This window comes from Propithecus coquereli, unplaced genomic scaffold (genome assembly GCF_000956105.1).
Source record: "Propithecus coquereli isolate 6110/MARCELLA unplaced genomic scaffold, Pcoq_1.0 Scaffold228, whole genome shotgun sequence".
Classification (NCBI taxonomy): Eukaryota; Metazoa; Chordata; class Mammalia; order Primates; family Indriidae; genus Propithecus; species Propithecus coquereli.
Window position 1 is genome coordinate 2,606,796 of NW_012147819.1, and position 17,639 is coordinate 2,624,434.

The 17,639-nt window shown below is 40.8% G+C and overlaps 1 protein-coding gene across 1 annotated transcript; it reads left to right on the forward strand.

Annotated features, from left to right (window-relative positions):
• The first annotated feature begins 8,892 nt into the window (after positions 1–8,892).
• LRAT (lecithin retinol acyltransferase (phosphatidylcholine--retinol O-acyltransferase)) lies at positions 8,893–14,027 on the forward strand. The gene is made up of 3 exons (XM_012645244.1): positions 8,893–9,145; positions 9,239–9,779; positions 13,622–14,027. The coding sequence occupies exons 2-3, from the start codon at positions 9,240–9,242 to the stop codon at positions 13,772–13,774; spliced, it is 693 nt and encodes a 230-aa protein (XP_012500698.1). The 5' UTR covers positions 8,893–9,145; position 9,239; the 3' UTR covers positions 13,775–14,027.
• The last annotated feature ends 3,612 nt before the right edge of the window (positions 14,028–17,639 follow it).

Consider the following 17,639-nt stretch of genomic DNA (forward strand, 5'->3'; position numbering starts at 1 on the left):
CTTTATCATCATCCTCACTTTAAAGAGAAAATAACAGACTAGAGGGGTGAAGTAACTTGCCCAAGGTTACAAAGCTAGGAAGTAGGAGAGCCAGGATTTGAATGGAGGCATTTTGGCTACAGAGTAGACATTCTTAACTATCATCCCATACTGTTTCCCTTTGTACTGTGCTGTTTCAGCCTACCCCTTTGTCTTACTTATTTGGAAGCACCAAACATAAGCCTTCAGGAATATTACATTATAATTTAGAACATTTTAATCTACTTGGCTATATAAGAATGGGAATGTTTTATTGATATGATTTATGATGTATAATTTGCAATTTTAAAGTAATTAAATAAAATATAAATTACAATATGACTTGTTTTACAATTGTATAAGTTCAACATTTGGCTAAGAGGAAAATGCTAAAATGTATTGCTTTGGTCTTTCTCAAAGAAGTGTAGACTTTTAGAGTCAAAAGAGACTTTGAACATCACTCAGAAAGATGACTCTTTACCCAAGGTAATACAATCTAAAATTTTAAATAGGAATAATTTTGGAATATTAACCAACAGATTCAATATTGTTAACTAATCCAAATAAGTGTAATTTATAATTGTTAAATGAAATTATAAGTAGGAGTTTTATTGAATTCCCACTGTGAACTCAGAACACTTATGAATATGTTGTTTTACTCGAGGAAGATGCATTTCTAAATAATATTGCTTATAAGGTCACATTTTTGGTCAAGCACATTATTAAAAGATTGGCAATAAATCTTCTTTTACAATATCAATAATTACTCTTTCTTTAATTACTTATTCTTCCTAAATTTGGTTTTCTGAAAAAAGAATAAATCTCTGCTAGACATTCTACATTGGAGGAGTTATAAACAAGTAGAGAGAAATCTTCAAGATTTCTATCATTTAATCTGTGAAGGAAATATTTGTTTTAATTATAATTAAGCCTCACTTTATTTTTAAAGATGAAAAATAGAAATCATTATTGGAAAACCAAGTGGTGCAGCCCTAAAAGACATATAAGAAAATCCAATCCCTTTCAAAAGAAGTAAAAACAAATACAGGAGAAGCCATAATTTAAGGAAACAGGGAGTTTGGACTTTGTCATCTTATATTTGACTTTGCAATGAGGTATGCAGAATGACCATTTACAGCTATCACTAGATTGAATTCTAGGAAGTTCGGGAGCTGAAGAGACTATGAGAGCCACCATCAGGGGAAGTAATGGATACTATCACCTTTGCTGTAGATGAGTGACCCAGGGCATGAAGAATTTAACCAGCTTATTTAGAATCACAATGTAGGTTGTGACAATATTCATAATATTCACAATATAAGACTGGAAGTAGGAAATCTAATAACAATGTTGAGGATATCTAAGTCTAGCTAAACCTGTGGCCTGGTTCTAGGACCACCCTCTACTGACCTCCCTCTTGGTAAGGGCCCACTGAGTCTGGCCTGGCACCCCGGGGTTCCATAGCATCAGTTTGCAGGCAGGTCACCAATGGATGAGCCTAGTGATCTAAGAGACCTCAGGCCACTCTCATGCTGATCAGGAGCCCCAGTGCCCAAGCTCTAGTTCATTTAGGACTGATTTTCCTGATGCCATCTGGACCCCAAGGATTACAGCCAGTGGGAATAGTATACTTAGAGTTTATCATCAAAAAAATTAGAGCCCTCCCTTCCAGACTCCTACCCCCTAGAATTAAATAACAGAGATAAAAGAATGACAGATGGAAAAAGAGAAAGTGTAATATAGGTTACAACATGAGATAATTACGACCAAAGGGCAAATATTCCTCTTACTGCTTCTGAAAGTCAAACTATTTGAACATTAACATTACTGTGATTTCTGATTTAAACTCCTATTAAATGAAAACTATTGTACATATTTTTAATTTATCTTTAAATAAAAGACTTACTGAATTTATTTTCTTTTTAAATCCTGTGTGATCCAGTTTCGGTTCCACTCACATTCTTTTATTTTATTTTATTTTATTTTTTTTGAGACAGAGTCTCACTGTGTCGCCCGGGCTAGAGTGAGTGCTGTGGTGTCAGCCTAGCTCACAGCAACCTCAAACTCCTGGGCTCAAGTGATCCTCCTGCCTCAGCCTCCCGAGTAGCTGGGACTACAGGCATGTGCTACCATGCCCAGCTAATTTTTTCTATGTATTTTTAGTTGTCCAATTAATTTCTTTCTATTTTTAGTAGAGACGGGGTCTCGCTCTTGCTTAGGCTGGTTTCGAACCCCTGAGCTCAAACAATCCGCCCGCCTTGGCCTCCCAGAGAGCTAGGATTACAGGCATGAGCCACCGCGCCCGGCCATCCACTCACATTCTTGATGTTGATATAATGAAAATAACCTTATGCAATCTGACTTAAAGACAAGCCATTGTAGAGGGCAACCAGAATAAAAATATGTGTATTTAATTCAAGCACGCAGTTTTTGCCTGCAGAGGTGAACACAGGCAGCTTGGTTCTTAAGTAGAGCACTACCTGCTTGGAGGTCTCCCAGTTATGAAGTCTGAGACAAAAATCCAATTTTCCGTTTTTATAGTTGCTTGAGCTGTTTGGGTATGAATTAGCTATAGTTGAACTACATTGAATTTTGTTTTAGCGTGGGGTAAGACAAGAGTAAATGTAACTACAATATACCAGAATGATACACTGACCTCCCTTCAAATTAACTTTACAAATTAAAAAGAAACATTATTTTTTCAAAACATGTCAATAATATATATTATCACAAACCACTGATGGGACAGTATGCTTATATAGTTTAAAATTTCTGTGTGATTGAAGATATGTTATCAAAAGAGCCATTGATTTTCAATAGCAACTGCTGCCAAACTCCTGCTTTGTTTTTTCTCTCCTTCTTATGTAATTACTACTTTACTGGAGTATGAGTGACTTCTTTCTTACTTTGAAAACAGTTATTGTGGATCCTATTTAGGTTTTCTAAGTACTGGACAGTGATTTATCTTCTTTTTCTTGTAATTATTCTCTCGAAAATTCACTAACGGTTAAGACTCTCCAAAGGGCCTGAGTAGTTTGATTTTCATAGACTTGTTCACCATGAGGTTACAAGTTGGAAGAGTTAAGAGAGCACCTCATGCTAGTCTAGCACACTGTACAGGAGGACAGTGGACAGATGTGGACTGTCAGGCCTCAAGAGTGTCAGCAACCTCACACACGATCAGATATCGAGTATCTAAAATGAAGCCTGATATTAAGAGAGAAAGTTCTGCATTCAGTTACCTGACATTGTATCTTTAGAATGTCTACAAATTTAGAAAGGATTTTGAAATATAATTAATAACATGGCATTTATCACTGTTCCTAGTACTTAGTAATACTGGCATTTGCCACTGCTGTTCTATTTAGGCTTAGCAACACCCTATTTATCTGTATGTTTCTATATGAAGACAGTGGCGCTGGAGTTGCCTTTTGAATATGTAGACAAAGGCTATGGTCACATTTGCTTTTGTTAACAATCTCGCATTACCCAATGTCTATATTTACTGTTGCCTCTATAACAATAAATTAGAATCAAAAGGAAACAAGATGAATTTATAAAGTAGTTGCTGTATCTATTCCAACTTAAGTAACATGGCTTGCCATTTATTATTTATATTTTAAAGTGAAATGTGCTTTATGATTTGTGGGGATCACAAAATTTTTAGTCATTCCTAGGTATCATTTTATTTTATCATTACTAAAATGAATATTTGGGGTGTTTTGTGTCTTGTGAAAGGCTTTTTTTAAAAAAAAAAACAATGACAGGTTTTAATCTGTTTTTATGAATTAAAACTGAATATAAACCACTTCATTGGTGGGGAGCAGGCAGAGGAGCAGGGCTTGGGAGAGCTCCCAGTCCCCTGAGTGTGACTCCCTGTGTGCCTGCTGCTTATGGATTGATTGTCTGTGTCCTCAGGCTCTCACCCTGTCATTCAACTCCAAAACACTGACTTGTCTACTTTCTACTCACCCCTGTGGCTCTGTGCCAGTCTTCAGAAAGGGTCTGTGAGTTAAAGTATGCCCTTTGTCTACACTGCACTCTCGGATGACTGTGCTGTCAAAGCAGAAATGGAAAAGCTCCTCTGCCTTACTTTATTCCTCTGAAGAATAACACAAGTATTATAGAGGATGCATCACATTGTGAATTTCCATGCAATGCTGCAATATATTAGATTCCGTTTAATCCTCAAAATAGCCCTCTGAAATATTATTCCCATTGTATCACAAAAAGACAGAATTGAGGCTCAGAAGTGACGAGTGACTCGTCTGAGTTTATTTAGCTGTAAATGGCACCTCCAGGCCTTCAACAAGGGGTTTCTGCCCTTCTGTCTCCTTTCTCTACATCACAGCTGCCTCAACCTGTTGTTAATTTTAGATGAAGCTGTATTCATTTGGGTCATGATTCTTCATAATCTAAATGTAAATTCTTTGTTTTGTTCAATGTTCTTATTTTATGGTTAACAAACAACAACAACATGACTAACTGAAGCTGCAGCCTTTAATCTTTCCAAAACAATAGGAGAGAGAGGTCCTCATAATAAGGTGCCAGCCACCAGGAAGGAAGCCGGGAAAGTCTCCTCCCAGGGGGTAATTGATTCCTATTGGCATAACACTCCATGTGGCACTGACTTAGGAGGCTCCATGAAAAAGTGTCTGCTCTTTTTCCTCTGCTGCCAGAAGAAAGTTCACAAAAGCCTTTGTTCTTCCCACACCCTTGGAGGGAGCTAGTTAGGGCCCCTGTTTTTGTCCAGGGGAATCAGTGCTGAGCATTTGTAAATGAACTGGAGGCAGATGGATAGCTCCAAAGAATAACAAATTTTAAAATTATCATTATTTATAAGCCCAGTGATTTAGTAGTCTAAAAAACATCTATGAACAACAAAATAATCCTAAAGGAGGGTAAGAATTTTAGAATATGCAATTTAGAAAACCAAATTTATCAGGCTCAGAGCTCAGGGAAAAGAAGGTCTAAGAGATAAGAAGTCAGGGACACTGGGCCTAGATTCTGCTCCTGACTCTGTGCCCTTGGGTAAGACATCGAAGTTCCCCAACCCAGATTCACGTGTCTAAGGAGGGTGCAGGACCTTGTGGCCACTCAAGTGCAAGAGCCTTCCTGGTGAGAGCACACTATTAACCAGAACCTTGACCAGCCCCTTCTCACTAGCCCAGTGAAATTGCTCACGTTAGAAACTGGACCTTTTGGCACAAGGGAAGTGGGGAAATTAAGTCCAAATTACAAAGAAAGGGTGTGGGATCTCAGTTTAGGGATAGGTGTTTTACTGAACTTCCAGGGCTGGGCATAGCACCTGTCACGTGGCAGGTTTTCAATAAATAATGAATGATGGGTATTTAGTCTGATGGAAGGTCAGGCCTCCCCCAGTGATGGTTAAGGACGTCGGATTTGAGGGCAAATGAGACCTGTGACTGAGACGTGAATCACACATTAGCACAGTAACCTAGACAAAGTTATAAGCCTCAATTTCTTCCTGTGTAAAATGGAGATACTACTTCACAGGGTTATGAGGATTAAATGAGAAAATGCTTAGTTCATTGAGCACTTAGCGTACAATAAACATTAGCTATTATTATTACTAATGTTATTTATGATCAAATCTTTCACTCCAAAGGCTTCTCTGAGGAGCAGGGAGGCTCCAGAGGCAAGAAGCCTGGGGGCGGGAAATCTGTTTGCCTTCTAAGGCCTTAGGCTTCGGCATCCGATCCCTCCCTGTCCTCACTCCTGTGAGCAGAAACCCTCCTGGGACCCGTGATAAGGTTGAAATAGAGGGTCTGAAGAAGAGGCCTAGAAGTTAGGTGGGCTCAGAGAGCCCCAATCTCAGCCTCTTCTGTGCTGAGACCGAGAGGGGTCTTGGCCTGCGCTACTGGGAGAAACGGACTCGGGCCTGAGTGTATTAGTTGGGAGGACACTGCTTGGGGCAGATCAACAGGTGGGGACACTAGCTGTCATTCGTTCTTCTGCAGGCAGTTAGGGGGATGGTGGCCAAGGTGAGGATTGACTGCTCAGCACAGTCTACATATGTTGACCAGGAAAATCTAGGCTTTTTCTAAATCTCCCTGCCAGACCTGGCAACCCATTCCCATGGATATATTTAAGGCATGTTTGCATTTGGAACCTTATCTTTGTAGCCACCTTTCTTACTATCTGGAAAAGGAGAGGTCTTTCTAGCAATTTGGGGTGGAGAGCTTTCTCCTGTCTCCATATGACAGTTTCTGGTTTAGGAGAACTTCCCATTGTTACATTTCTCTGGGGCCTTTCCACCTGTCAGCGAGAGATAGTCTTCCCTTTGTTTAACTAAAATTGATGCCGGCGGGAAGGTATGGGTGGTCTCGTGAGCCTATGAGTGTGTGAACATATTTTTATGAAGTGTGTCTCTAGGGGGCCATGAAAAACTGACCGCTCAGCCACAGAAATATATGCGATTTTGAGAACATCAAGAAGTTGCCTTTTGCAAGGTAAGGTTACGATGATCTTGACCAGGAGGGCAAGGAGTCCAGCAACAAGAGCTCATTCGACAAGGCATTTTCTCAGCTGCAAAGCTGCCTCCCCTCCTCTCCTGAGGAGGTCTGGGAGACTAGAAACCAGGAAAATTAAGACGTTCCATTGCTTCCTTCTGGGAGCCAGAAGCCGAATTCCCGGCAGGCAGAGCAGGGGAGAGGGAGGCTTTCGGGCAGTTCCTCCGAGAAAAATAAAGTTACTTAATGGCATAACATTTTGGCTTGAAGACAGGGATTTATCAGAGGCAAATAATAACCTTCAAGAAACCACGAATACTCCCCACCCCCATTCATTTCCAAGGCGGCTGAGTATCTGCATCTTGAGCAACATACACAGATTTGGGCCTCCTGTCGCTCTCGCTTTCTTTTTGAAGTGACTCCCTTTCTGAAGAAGGTGGCCAGAATATTGACCCCGGCCCCCCGGAAAGAAAGAAAAAATCAAATACAAATGAGCTTGGCACTGCCTGTCTCTTCCAAAAAACCGTGCGTGCGCGCGTGCGGATGAAGCTGTTGAGTGATTTCTCCTTAATGTTTTTGAACTCTGGTGGAGACAGTGCTAGGCGTTATAAGCCGCGTTAGTGACCGCCAGTGACGGAAACCGCTAATCACCCGGTCCCCTTTGATCTCCCGGGCCGTTTGGCCAGTAACACCGGAGGCCCGGGTATTGGCGCTTTCCCGGAACTGCACTGGCGGAGTCTGCGAGTCGCCCTGGGCTCTGCAGCGAAAGTCCGCCGAGGTCTGGATCAGACTTTAAACCATTTTCACAGACCACCCCGGTTTCAAAGAAGTGTGCGGAGCTGGCGTGCTGCTAGAAGCTAGCAAGCACCCTTGTGCGGAGGTGTTTGGTTAGTTTCAGCAAGTCGCTACCTTGGCGCTTTTCTGTAAATTTGGAGGGTAGACCAGGAAAGTAAAATTTAAAAAATTTCCACGTCCTCTACCATCTCTCCTCTTGCCCACCTTCCTCTTCCAATTCGTTTGTGGGAGTTTGTCCTCTTTGCTGGGACTACAATGTGTGCGCGATCGTTTGTGAAATGAACAAAAGTCATCGTCTAGCGGGACGACGGGGACAGATCGCTGATGGCAGCCTGGGGGTGGGAGCGAAGGCCCGGCCTCCGAGGATAATAGGGAGCCGTCCTCCCCCCTCGCCTGGTCTCCATGGCCCCTTCATTTTCCAGGTAAGATGAATGTTCCTTCATCCATCATCCGCAGAGAATGCCCTCTCCCAGGCGAGCAGAGAATCTGCTCTCTGATGAAACCTATTAGCCCCGAGCTGGACGGCTTTGTGGAGCCATCCGAGACTCTCCATTCTGGCCTTTGTCCGCGGAATATAATCATTTACATAATGCATCGGCGCGGAACTCAGCGCGGGCTGCGGACACCTCGTGCGGGGCCAGGAGCGGCCGGCGCCTCAGCAGCTCCCCGGGACCACCCTCGAGGATGCACGGGGGCGTGTTTTGGGGGGAAGCTGCACGCTCAGGGGCAAGGAACCCAGTGCCGGATCCAAGTGTTTTGCCTTCTTTGGTCATCTCCGGGCTGTTGCACTAAAAAAAAAAAAAAAGAAAAAGAAAAGGAGAAAAGAAAAGAGAAGAGGCGAGAAGAGAAGAGAAAAGAAAAGAAAAAGAAAAGGCAACGTTTTGGTGGGTTAACCGAAGCTGGATCCCTGTGATCCTGAAGCCGGAGAAATAAACTTGACACAAATTCCGCTTTCCTGGCGGACGTTGGTGCCGCGCGGTTTTTTCATGCTGACCGTTGGGACCCGCAGCTCAACCGCCACAGGTGCCTCGGAGCGCGGAGGGGCCCCGGGTTCCGATCGCCCGAGCGCCGGGCCTGCACGCGCGGCGGCGACCCCGCCCGAGCGCCCGCCGAGAGCCTGGGGGGAGAAAGGGGACATCCGCAGAGAAAAGAATCCGCAGGCTTTCGAGGCGCGCACACTTGGCAAAGTAAATGCAATCTCTTTCGTAAGCCGAGGTTCGGGATATTCATCTCTTCGGAGAGAGGTGTTCCTACTCAGACATCTCGCCCGTGCGGACTTTCCACCAAAAATGACGCCAAAGTGCCAGGAACGCGCCCCACTCCCAACAGGTGCCGGACCTTTCGCGCGGTCACGCCTTGGGCCTCTACCCCCCCTAAATCGGCCGCTTTAAGGCCGGAAGAGCTTAAGTTTCCAGTGCAAGAGGGAGCCAGCAGCGGGGAGGGATCTTGGTGCAGAACCAGGAGCCCGGAGTCGGCCCGCCCCTTCCAAAGAGAGCGCGGTCCAGCGCCCTCCCCGCTGCAAACCCGGCTCGCCGCCAGCGCCCAATCAGTGCGCTCTCCGGGTCTGTGACGGCGTTCGGCCCCGCCCCCTCGACGGCCATAAAAGGCCGCAGCGAAGGTGGAACTTCGGAGCACTGTGCTCGGCCCTGCTCCGCAGCGAGGCCCCAGGTGTGCTCGTTCGTCTTGCTCCCAGTAGCACCGCTCCCACTGTTCCCGCGGTCAGCCACCGGTTCCTTGTCTTCCTCACTCCCCATTGCGGATTGGCTGAGCCAGTCTCCAGGCTTCTCCTTCTTCCTTCTTTTTCTTCCTCTTTCCTCGGCAGCCGCAGTACCTCGCGCTGTATCTCACCTGGCCTGCAGGTGAGCAGCGGCACAGCGCCCCTGTCTGGAGAGCTCACCCTGCTCGCGCCGGAGCGGCGGGGGCACCCCTCCTAGGCTCCCTCTTCCCTACAGGATGAAGAACCCGATGCTGGAGGTGGTGTCCCTGCTACTGGAGAAGCTGCTCCTCATCGCCAACTTCAAGCTCTTCAGTTCGGGCTCCCCGGGCGAAGACAAAGGGAGGAACGGTTTCTATGAGATCAGCTCTTTCCTCCGGGGCGACGTGCTGGAGGTGCCCCGGACCCACCTGACCCACTATGGCATCTACCTGGGCGATAATCGTGTCGCCCACCTGATGCCCGACATTCTGTTGGCCCTGACCGACGACAAGGGGCGCACGCAGAAGGTGGTTTCCAACAAGCGTCTTATCCTGGGCGTCATTGTCAAAGTGGCCAGCATCCGCGTGGACACAGTGGAGGACTTCGCCTACGGAGCCAACATCCTGGTCAATCACCTGGACGAGTCCCTCAAGAAGAAGGCGCTGCTCAACGAGGAAGTGGCGCGTAGGGCTGAGAAGCGGATAGGCTTAACTTCCTACAGCCTGCTGTGGGACAACTGCGAGCACTTCGTGACCTACTGCAGATACGGCACTCCGGTCAGCCCCCAGGCCGACAAGGTATGACGCGTGACTCGCAGGGGAGGTGGCATGCCCCCTCCCATCCCTGAGCTTTTCTCTTCCATGGAAGCCGGGATCTTCTTCCTGGATACCAACCCCGCCACTTCCACACCATTCTTAAAGTTCTAGATTACGTAAGGAAAGCTCCGGTGTTCCTAAGGGACGCTGAATAAATAAATGGCGATGTGCCTTGCAGAATATCTCGAAATGAGCAGTAAAAGTGTGTGGCAATACAGGACCGCTTACGGAGATTCCAGAGAGCTGCCCAGCTATTGTTGCAGAAGTCATCAGTGTGTCCACCCACAATAGTTCAAGTGACAAAGGGCATTGGGGGGCCGGGAGTCATAGGAAATCCGTTGTCCTATACTTGCAACTTTTCCCAAGAATGTCAATTGGAAGGAAGGTGTCTAGAGTTCAAAATTTAATCCATAACACTATAAACAAAATTGTGTGCCTTTACAATAAGGAAGTATGCAGTTTTCTCCCTTTGTATGCTGTAGAGTGAATTTCCTTTGCTTAATATAAATTATCAAAATTCCCAGTAAGAGGGGCTCCCTGATAAATTCCTATTCCTCTGCCTGCGCTTCAGAGAGGTCTTTTGCTTGGTATTCTGAATTCTGAGTTTGGGTTTAATCTGCATCTAGACTTCCTTATTGCTAAGTATCCTTTTATGCATTAGCCCTAAAGTTAGATTAGATTGTTTATGGGTTGCCCAGAGATCAAAACAATTGATTTTCAAGAAGAGCTATTAAATGTTGGAGAGTAATTTTTATGAGTACTTTGAGAAAACAGCATTAGAATTTAAGATTATTAAAATAGCCACAAATCCAAAGGGGACAAATGGATTTTTATTTCCTTTTAAAACCTCTTAACTTTTAAAGACAGTTAACATTTTAAGCCTGCAACTTCATTTGCAATTGGAAGCTTTCTCAGCCTTCACTGCACTTGTTAAAGAAAGTAATTGTTAATGTTTACTCTTCATAATGGAAACCTGGGTAATCACATAATGAGCTTTAGTGTTACTAGTCATGTTTAGATGTTTTTTTGGACCAAGAAAATTTGAGTCCATATAACCAAATTTTAATTGCTCCATATCTTGATTAATTTTTTGACCAATTTGGTAAAATCTTTTTCTCTCCTCTGTGGCAGAGCATGGAAGTATTTTGCTTTTATACCTTGGTATATGAAACTCCTGGTAGATTTTATAGAGCCACGACAGACTCAATCTAGGAATTCTTTTCCAAGTAAAATAAAAATACAGTTAGAGCACTGTGCAATGATTCAAGAATCAGAGCTCCAGTCCAGGCCTGTTTAGAAATGAACTTCACCACATTTACAAACACTGGCTCCAAAAGTGTACAAAAGGAAACACGTCAGATTTACTTAGGAACCAAGCAAATCATTTCTCTAAGGAAAAACAGTATTTCTATCTGGTAATTAGGAGTTACTCTTTCATGAACACATATAGCACTGTATTATACATTTTTCCAGAAAAACAGTCAAAGCATTTTTTTAAGGTAGTAAAATATTTAATCTGCATAAATAACTAGTTGGAGTAGTTTTTCATCTTTGGAAACTTTGTCAGGTTTTACAGAAGTAGAGGAGTGTTTTAATTGCTGTTGCTGCATAGCACCTCTTGTGAAACTGAGTTTTTGTCCTCACTTTGAATGGTTTAACAAACAATTTGGCCACAGAGTAGATTTCCCGGGAAAAAAAATCCTCATCCCAAATTTTCTGATTCTAAGGACTGTTTTTTGAACATGCCTTGAGAGAAGTAGGTCATTAATAGTGAAGAAGGACTGGTTTCTACTTTTTAGAAACATAAGGAATTATTTGATTCTGGGTCTGATTGTTGAGTTCTCCATATATACAGCTATTATCAACTTAACATGAGAGTTGCAAAGTTGTCTCTTGAATTCAAGTTTATAAAAACTCTCAAAAACCCTTTCCCTCAGGAGAACATTGTAATTGGTTTGAAAATGAACTGGAAAAGAACATTTACTTCTTTGTGGTAATACTCTATTTTACAAGTTTGGAAATTATAAAATTATGGGATTTTTATATTGCTGTTGACAATCAGTATTTTGTAAACTAAAAATCCCTTTAGTTGGCCACTATTATTCCTTGTGCTCTTCTCTACTATAATTTTTTTTTTCTTACTTTACTAATACTGCTTTTTCATTGCCAAAAATAATTGCAAATACCCATTTATTTTTTGGAGACTAAGTGCTCAAGGTAAAGTGTCCCTACAGACTTCTCCATACCTTCTAGAAATTTCCTACCTTTGAGCACCACTAAAGATGCCTCCTGGGCAGACAAGCCATGTAAACAGGAACAGGACCTTAGAAAGGAGATAGATGCTCCTTGAGAAAATCTGCTCTTAGGGGAAAGAGAGTCCACAGTGATTCTGTTTGCCTTAATTATAAATTATTGAGGAAAAGATAAAACAAGTATTACTGTATCTACAACTTACTCACTTACCTTAATATCACATCTTCCATTATTTGCCAAGCTCCTTTTTTTCACTGTCCTGAAAACTTTGTTCGGTTTGATCCTCACCACTTTCAGATAGAGTAATTGTTACTCAATGCCTTGTTAGTTTAGTAAAAAGAGAAAAATCATATGTTTGACCTATAAGCAGGCCAACATCTGTAAAACAGGATGTTTCAAAGCTGTTTTGATATTGTGTGACTGAACAGAGACAATCATACTCTCAAGATGGTATATTAAAATATATTGAACTTGTTCATTCTACCCATTAAGAATTTGGAAACCCATCTGTCTGGTACTATGTAAGCCACTGTAGAAAACCCTAAAAGCACATACAATGCCATGTCTAGACAAAGAGCCTAAAATAAGTATGAATAGCAAAACTTATATAGAAATGGCAATTAATTGCCTAATTCTGGCACAGACAGTGCTATGGTAGAGATAATTGTTGACAGATATAGTACTAATAATAATCATTGTAATACCTCACATTTATACAGTGCATAGAAGAATACAGAGTACTTTAGCATAAAACATCTCATTTGTTCTCCATAACAACCTCAGCATTCCCAAGGAAGAGGAGAAGAGGGTAGTCTGGACAGGTTAAAGTGACTTACCTGACATCACACAGCCAATAAGAGGTGGAGCCAGAATTCAAACATAAGCCATTACTTCTAAATAAAATTATTTTTCTAAGGAAAAATATTTATGCATACTAGAAGAATACATTCCTCAGGTGTAAAGACCATATTTAATTTATCTTTATTTCCAGCAGCTAATAATATGTCACATAATTAATGATGAATTGAATTTATTTAGGCAGAGAATGAGAGATGACAACAAAATTAGACTTTCTATGCCTTTAGATTTTGAGACTTATAAGAAAGTTATCATTGGTATCACCAAATTTTAGAATGGTGAATTGGAGGGATTAAATCTACCTTTAATAGGCCAAATGCCATTGTTTTTACTCAAGATTAAAGACATCCTTGCTCATATAATTTTAGAATATGTTATTGTTATTGACAAGCAGTTTAATGTTGTTTTTAACCTTTAATTCTGAATGATTTTATGTGGTTATATTTTCTATAGTTTTCTATAAAATGCTATATTTACAAAGGCAACTGCCATTATTTACCCAATTGTCTAAAAGATCATTTCAGCCACTGTAGGTTGTGGGATCAAGAAACTAGACTGTTAGCATTGTAAATGTTTTCAGAGGTCATTAAGGGAATTTCTAATTCTTCTGGTAGACAAAAAACAGCTGGGAAATCTGTTTTATTTATTTGATTATATGTGGTTCTTCTTGGGTTTAGCTACCTTTCCTAATATTCTTAAATTTTATTTTCCAGTTTTGTGAGAATGTGAAGATAATCATTCGTGATCAGAGAAGTGTTCTTGCTTCAGCAGTCTTGGGACTGGCATCTATAGTCTGTATGGGCTTGGCATCATATACTACTCTTCCTGCAATTTTTATTCCATTCTGCCTATGGATGGCTGGCTGACTTCATATCCCCACGTCAGTGTGTATCCTGTTTATAAATATGTTTATATTTATAGAGCACCAATCAGTATAAAGCATTGTTGAGAAAAATGTGACCTACAACACTGTGGTCTGGATAAAAATGTGATTAAGAATCACGCAAAGTGCTTACTGTGTAAGCCCAAGAACAAAGGCTTTCTGAATCTTCTCAGGCAGTTCTGTTTTAAAGTACCGTCCAAACCTTGGAAACAGGCCAGCTTGTGATAGAATTCAGCAATACAAGAAAACCAGCCCCTAAGATGATGGCCACAGAGATTGTGTTTTTTTTTTTCCCCTCCTATAGTCACTGATATTCTGTTAGGCTGAACTTGAAGATTGGAAGACTTATTGAATGAGATCACTAACTTTATTGTAAATTTATTCCGTTTCATTGAAAAACTTATATTAAACTGGAAGAATTTCCTTCATTTAGATGAAAACATGTTTGATGATTGGTCAAAAAAAAAAAGCTCACAACCTGTTTTTTTCATGTATTATATACAATCCTAAGTCAAGAATGTTTTATTTTCATTACTTGAAACCAACATTAGCAAAGTTAAATTTTAATTATGAAGTAACAGACCAGAAAGTATAGAAATCTGTGTTTCCCTGTAAAAAATAGCTACTACAGCATCATTTGAACAATCTGGTTTGGCTTTACTTACTAGGAAGCCTGGAATTCATTATGTTTTCTCCTTTTATGTGCCACTGTGGTTACTTCAAATCACTCTGAGAGGTAAATGTATATAGGACTAAAGTAATTTGGGTATTTGGGGTGTGTATGTGTGTCAAATAAGTATACAGATACCCATATACACAAAGACTGAGACAAATTGTTGATTGCTTCCTTACCATATTACTGTGGTTATTATGGAGCATCTGTAGAGGTAAATATAAAAGTAAGTCCAATCTATTTCCTAATGTCTTTGAATTTGTAGCATTCACTTGCATAGATGTCATCAGATGGGTTATCTTTTAAAACATTTACTACTATACTGTGAAGTTTTTAAAAGCCCTCAGATTTGTTTTCTAGTCACTTTTCTCCAGGTCATTTCTAATTATAGCTTATGTTCTTAAAAGAATGCCACAGCAGTATATAAAACCCCAAAAAATAGGTCCAAAGGAGATTAGTGTTTGAAATAATTTTTAAGTGTCTTAGTACTGCCAGTCATGTAAATGTATTTCAGTGAGACAGTTATAATATCAGAGTCGAGATGGAGCAGTGTTAAAACAAGCATTCAAGTACTTTTGCAAAATTACCCTATTCTAAAAATGAAGCCACAGGCTAGACTTGCATTTCAGGTATTAAAATTGCTTTCTTAACTATCAAGAATCACAAAATAATGAATCATATTATGAGTGGTATGGGTAGGGTGGGGTCAACCAGTTAGGGATCCAATGGGAACAAATTTCAAAAGCACATTTTAGATTAAATGATATGCCCACAGCAAACTCACTTGGAGTTTAATAATTAAACTTTAAATAATTTTAATGTTAAATACTTAACATTAAATGCAACACCACAGAATATTCATGTTCTATGGACCTATTCCAACCACTTAAAATTATCTTAAGTATGTATACATAAAAACAACCAGTATGACAACCATCGTTAGTGGTTTTTTCACTTACTGTTTAGTAACCCTTATGGCAATAGTTTAAATAAATTCATTTCTTTAAAACACAGTGTCCTCATAAATAATTAACACCTTTTTTGCAAACTTTAATATTTCAGGCAGCAAAATCCACTGTCTGAAATTAAATCTGTGTTCAAAGATAATGATCCCTCATCAAATGCCAAGGAAGTTCTTAAGGTTGGAATTAACGTGATTAGTCTTGACTCACTTCATTAAAGCAAGATTCACTTCCTCATTCATTTGAGTGCTCATTATATGCCAACCAGGCACTGACCTGTTGCAATTTCATGGTCTAGAATTAATATTATTATTTTTTAACTAGCTATAATAGAGTGTATATAGTGTTATGCGACATAGAGGGGAAGAAGCAATTAAATCTGCAGAAGAGTAAGAGAAATCTGTATTCAGGACATTATGCCAGCATTAAGCTGAGAAATAGTGTGAGCTGAACATTGATGTGTTCAACTGCTTATGGGAAGAGGGAACCGGAAGAAAGGTTTTATTTATTAAATGTTCCACAATACTAGAATTGTTGAACTTCTTAGGAGAAAAGGAATGTTTCCATTTGTTTTGTTGTGCTCCATTTGATTAGCTGCTTAACAAGGTAGCATAAGAAGCACATCTTCCTGACTGTGGCTATGGAAGAAACCCTGAGCCATTAATATGTCTCCTAACTTGAATCACAAATTTCTCTGGGCCTCACCCATTAAGGTTCATCCTTATGATCCTTATATTTCTATTCTAACTTGTAAAATGATAAGCAAGTAGTGTCTGATGAAGCTTTTTATAGCTTTTTGCTCTTTGCCATAGATGAAGGCCAAATAGGACTAGCAGAGGCTAAGACAAATCAATGCAAGTGTAAAGTACTAGGCAGGTGTGAGGGATGAAATGATGAATGAGGCATGGACCTTGTCCTCAAAGTTTATGGCCTACTAGACATAGCTGTATTGAGACTTTCGGTGATCGAAATCCAAATAGAGCTGATTGAAGGCAGAGAAAGAGGTTAGTTTTAACTAATAAGGCCAAAATTATAGGGACCATGTACCAAGACTTGTGAAAGATGGGTGGATATTTTCCACGGGACAGATTTTGGGCAGGACGTTCCACGCATTGGGAACAGCATGAGCAAGTGCGTGAAAACAGCCTGCAACATGCCCAGCGTGTGGCTGTGATGAGTGAAAGCATGAAACCGCACAGGGCATTCAGGCAAGTGCAAGTGGTCCAGGGGCTAGAGCACAGCAAGGGTGCTGGGTAAAATGTCAGAAAAGGAAAGCAGTGGTCAGGTGGTGCGCGTCTTGTGTAGATCAAGAAGTCCGGGCTTTATGAACAGGCAATGGAGATCTAAGGTTCAGAAGAGTAACTTCCAAAAGTATGGAAGAAGGATGGGGGCATGGGGCAAGACTGGACAAAGGGACCTATTAAGATACTAGCTAAGGGCCTCAATCTCTCAAATCCCTGTAATTGTGAGGGTGGAGAGCAAACATGTCAAGGAAGAGTCAGCAGACTTCAGCAAAATCCTTTTATTTGACTCATGAATAACCCTTGGTTAGGGAAGAGTCATGCACCTTTCTTACCTGCCAAAAAGTTGGTTCCTGCAACATAAATTAACTTGATGACTATGTGTATATTGGATACTCCTGATCTTTGCTCAGATAGATGTGTTTCCTTCTAAGGACAAGCAAGTAAGCATTTATTTGTTGTTTAAAATTTTTTAATTTTCAGAATATAGATATATTTCTTACTTTTCCACTTTATTTCATACTGTTAATGGCAAATATCATAAAATGTTTTCTGGTAATATCAAGTTATGGCAATGGCAAAAGTCTTTTTGTTGTAGCAGAGAAACCTATAAGAAATGGTTGCCAATCTTTGTTTTATATGATCTATTTAGAGAGTTTTACCCACTCTAGATCTATCAGCTAAACTAATTTTATATTCAGTATACATGCACGTCAAATAAAATCAGTTTTACATATTGTTCTCTCTTGTCTTTGAATTTTAAATACATAAACGTAGATCACAAATATTTTTTGAGCATAGTAGCCTAAAGAATTTTGCCTCTTCAAGCTTCCTTTACTGAACATAGTTTTATATATTTGAAATTAAAATTTTATGTGGATCTGCCTTCAGACTGATATGATCTATGTTATCTACCTCTTGAAGCCTACCCTGATTATGTAGGAATGGGTTCTGTGTCATATGAAACAACAA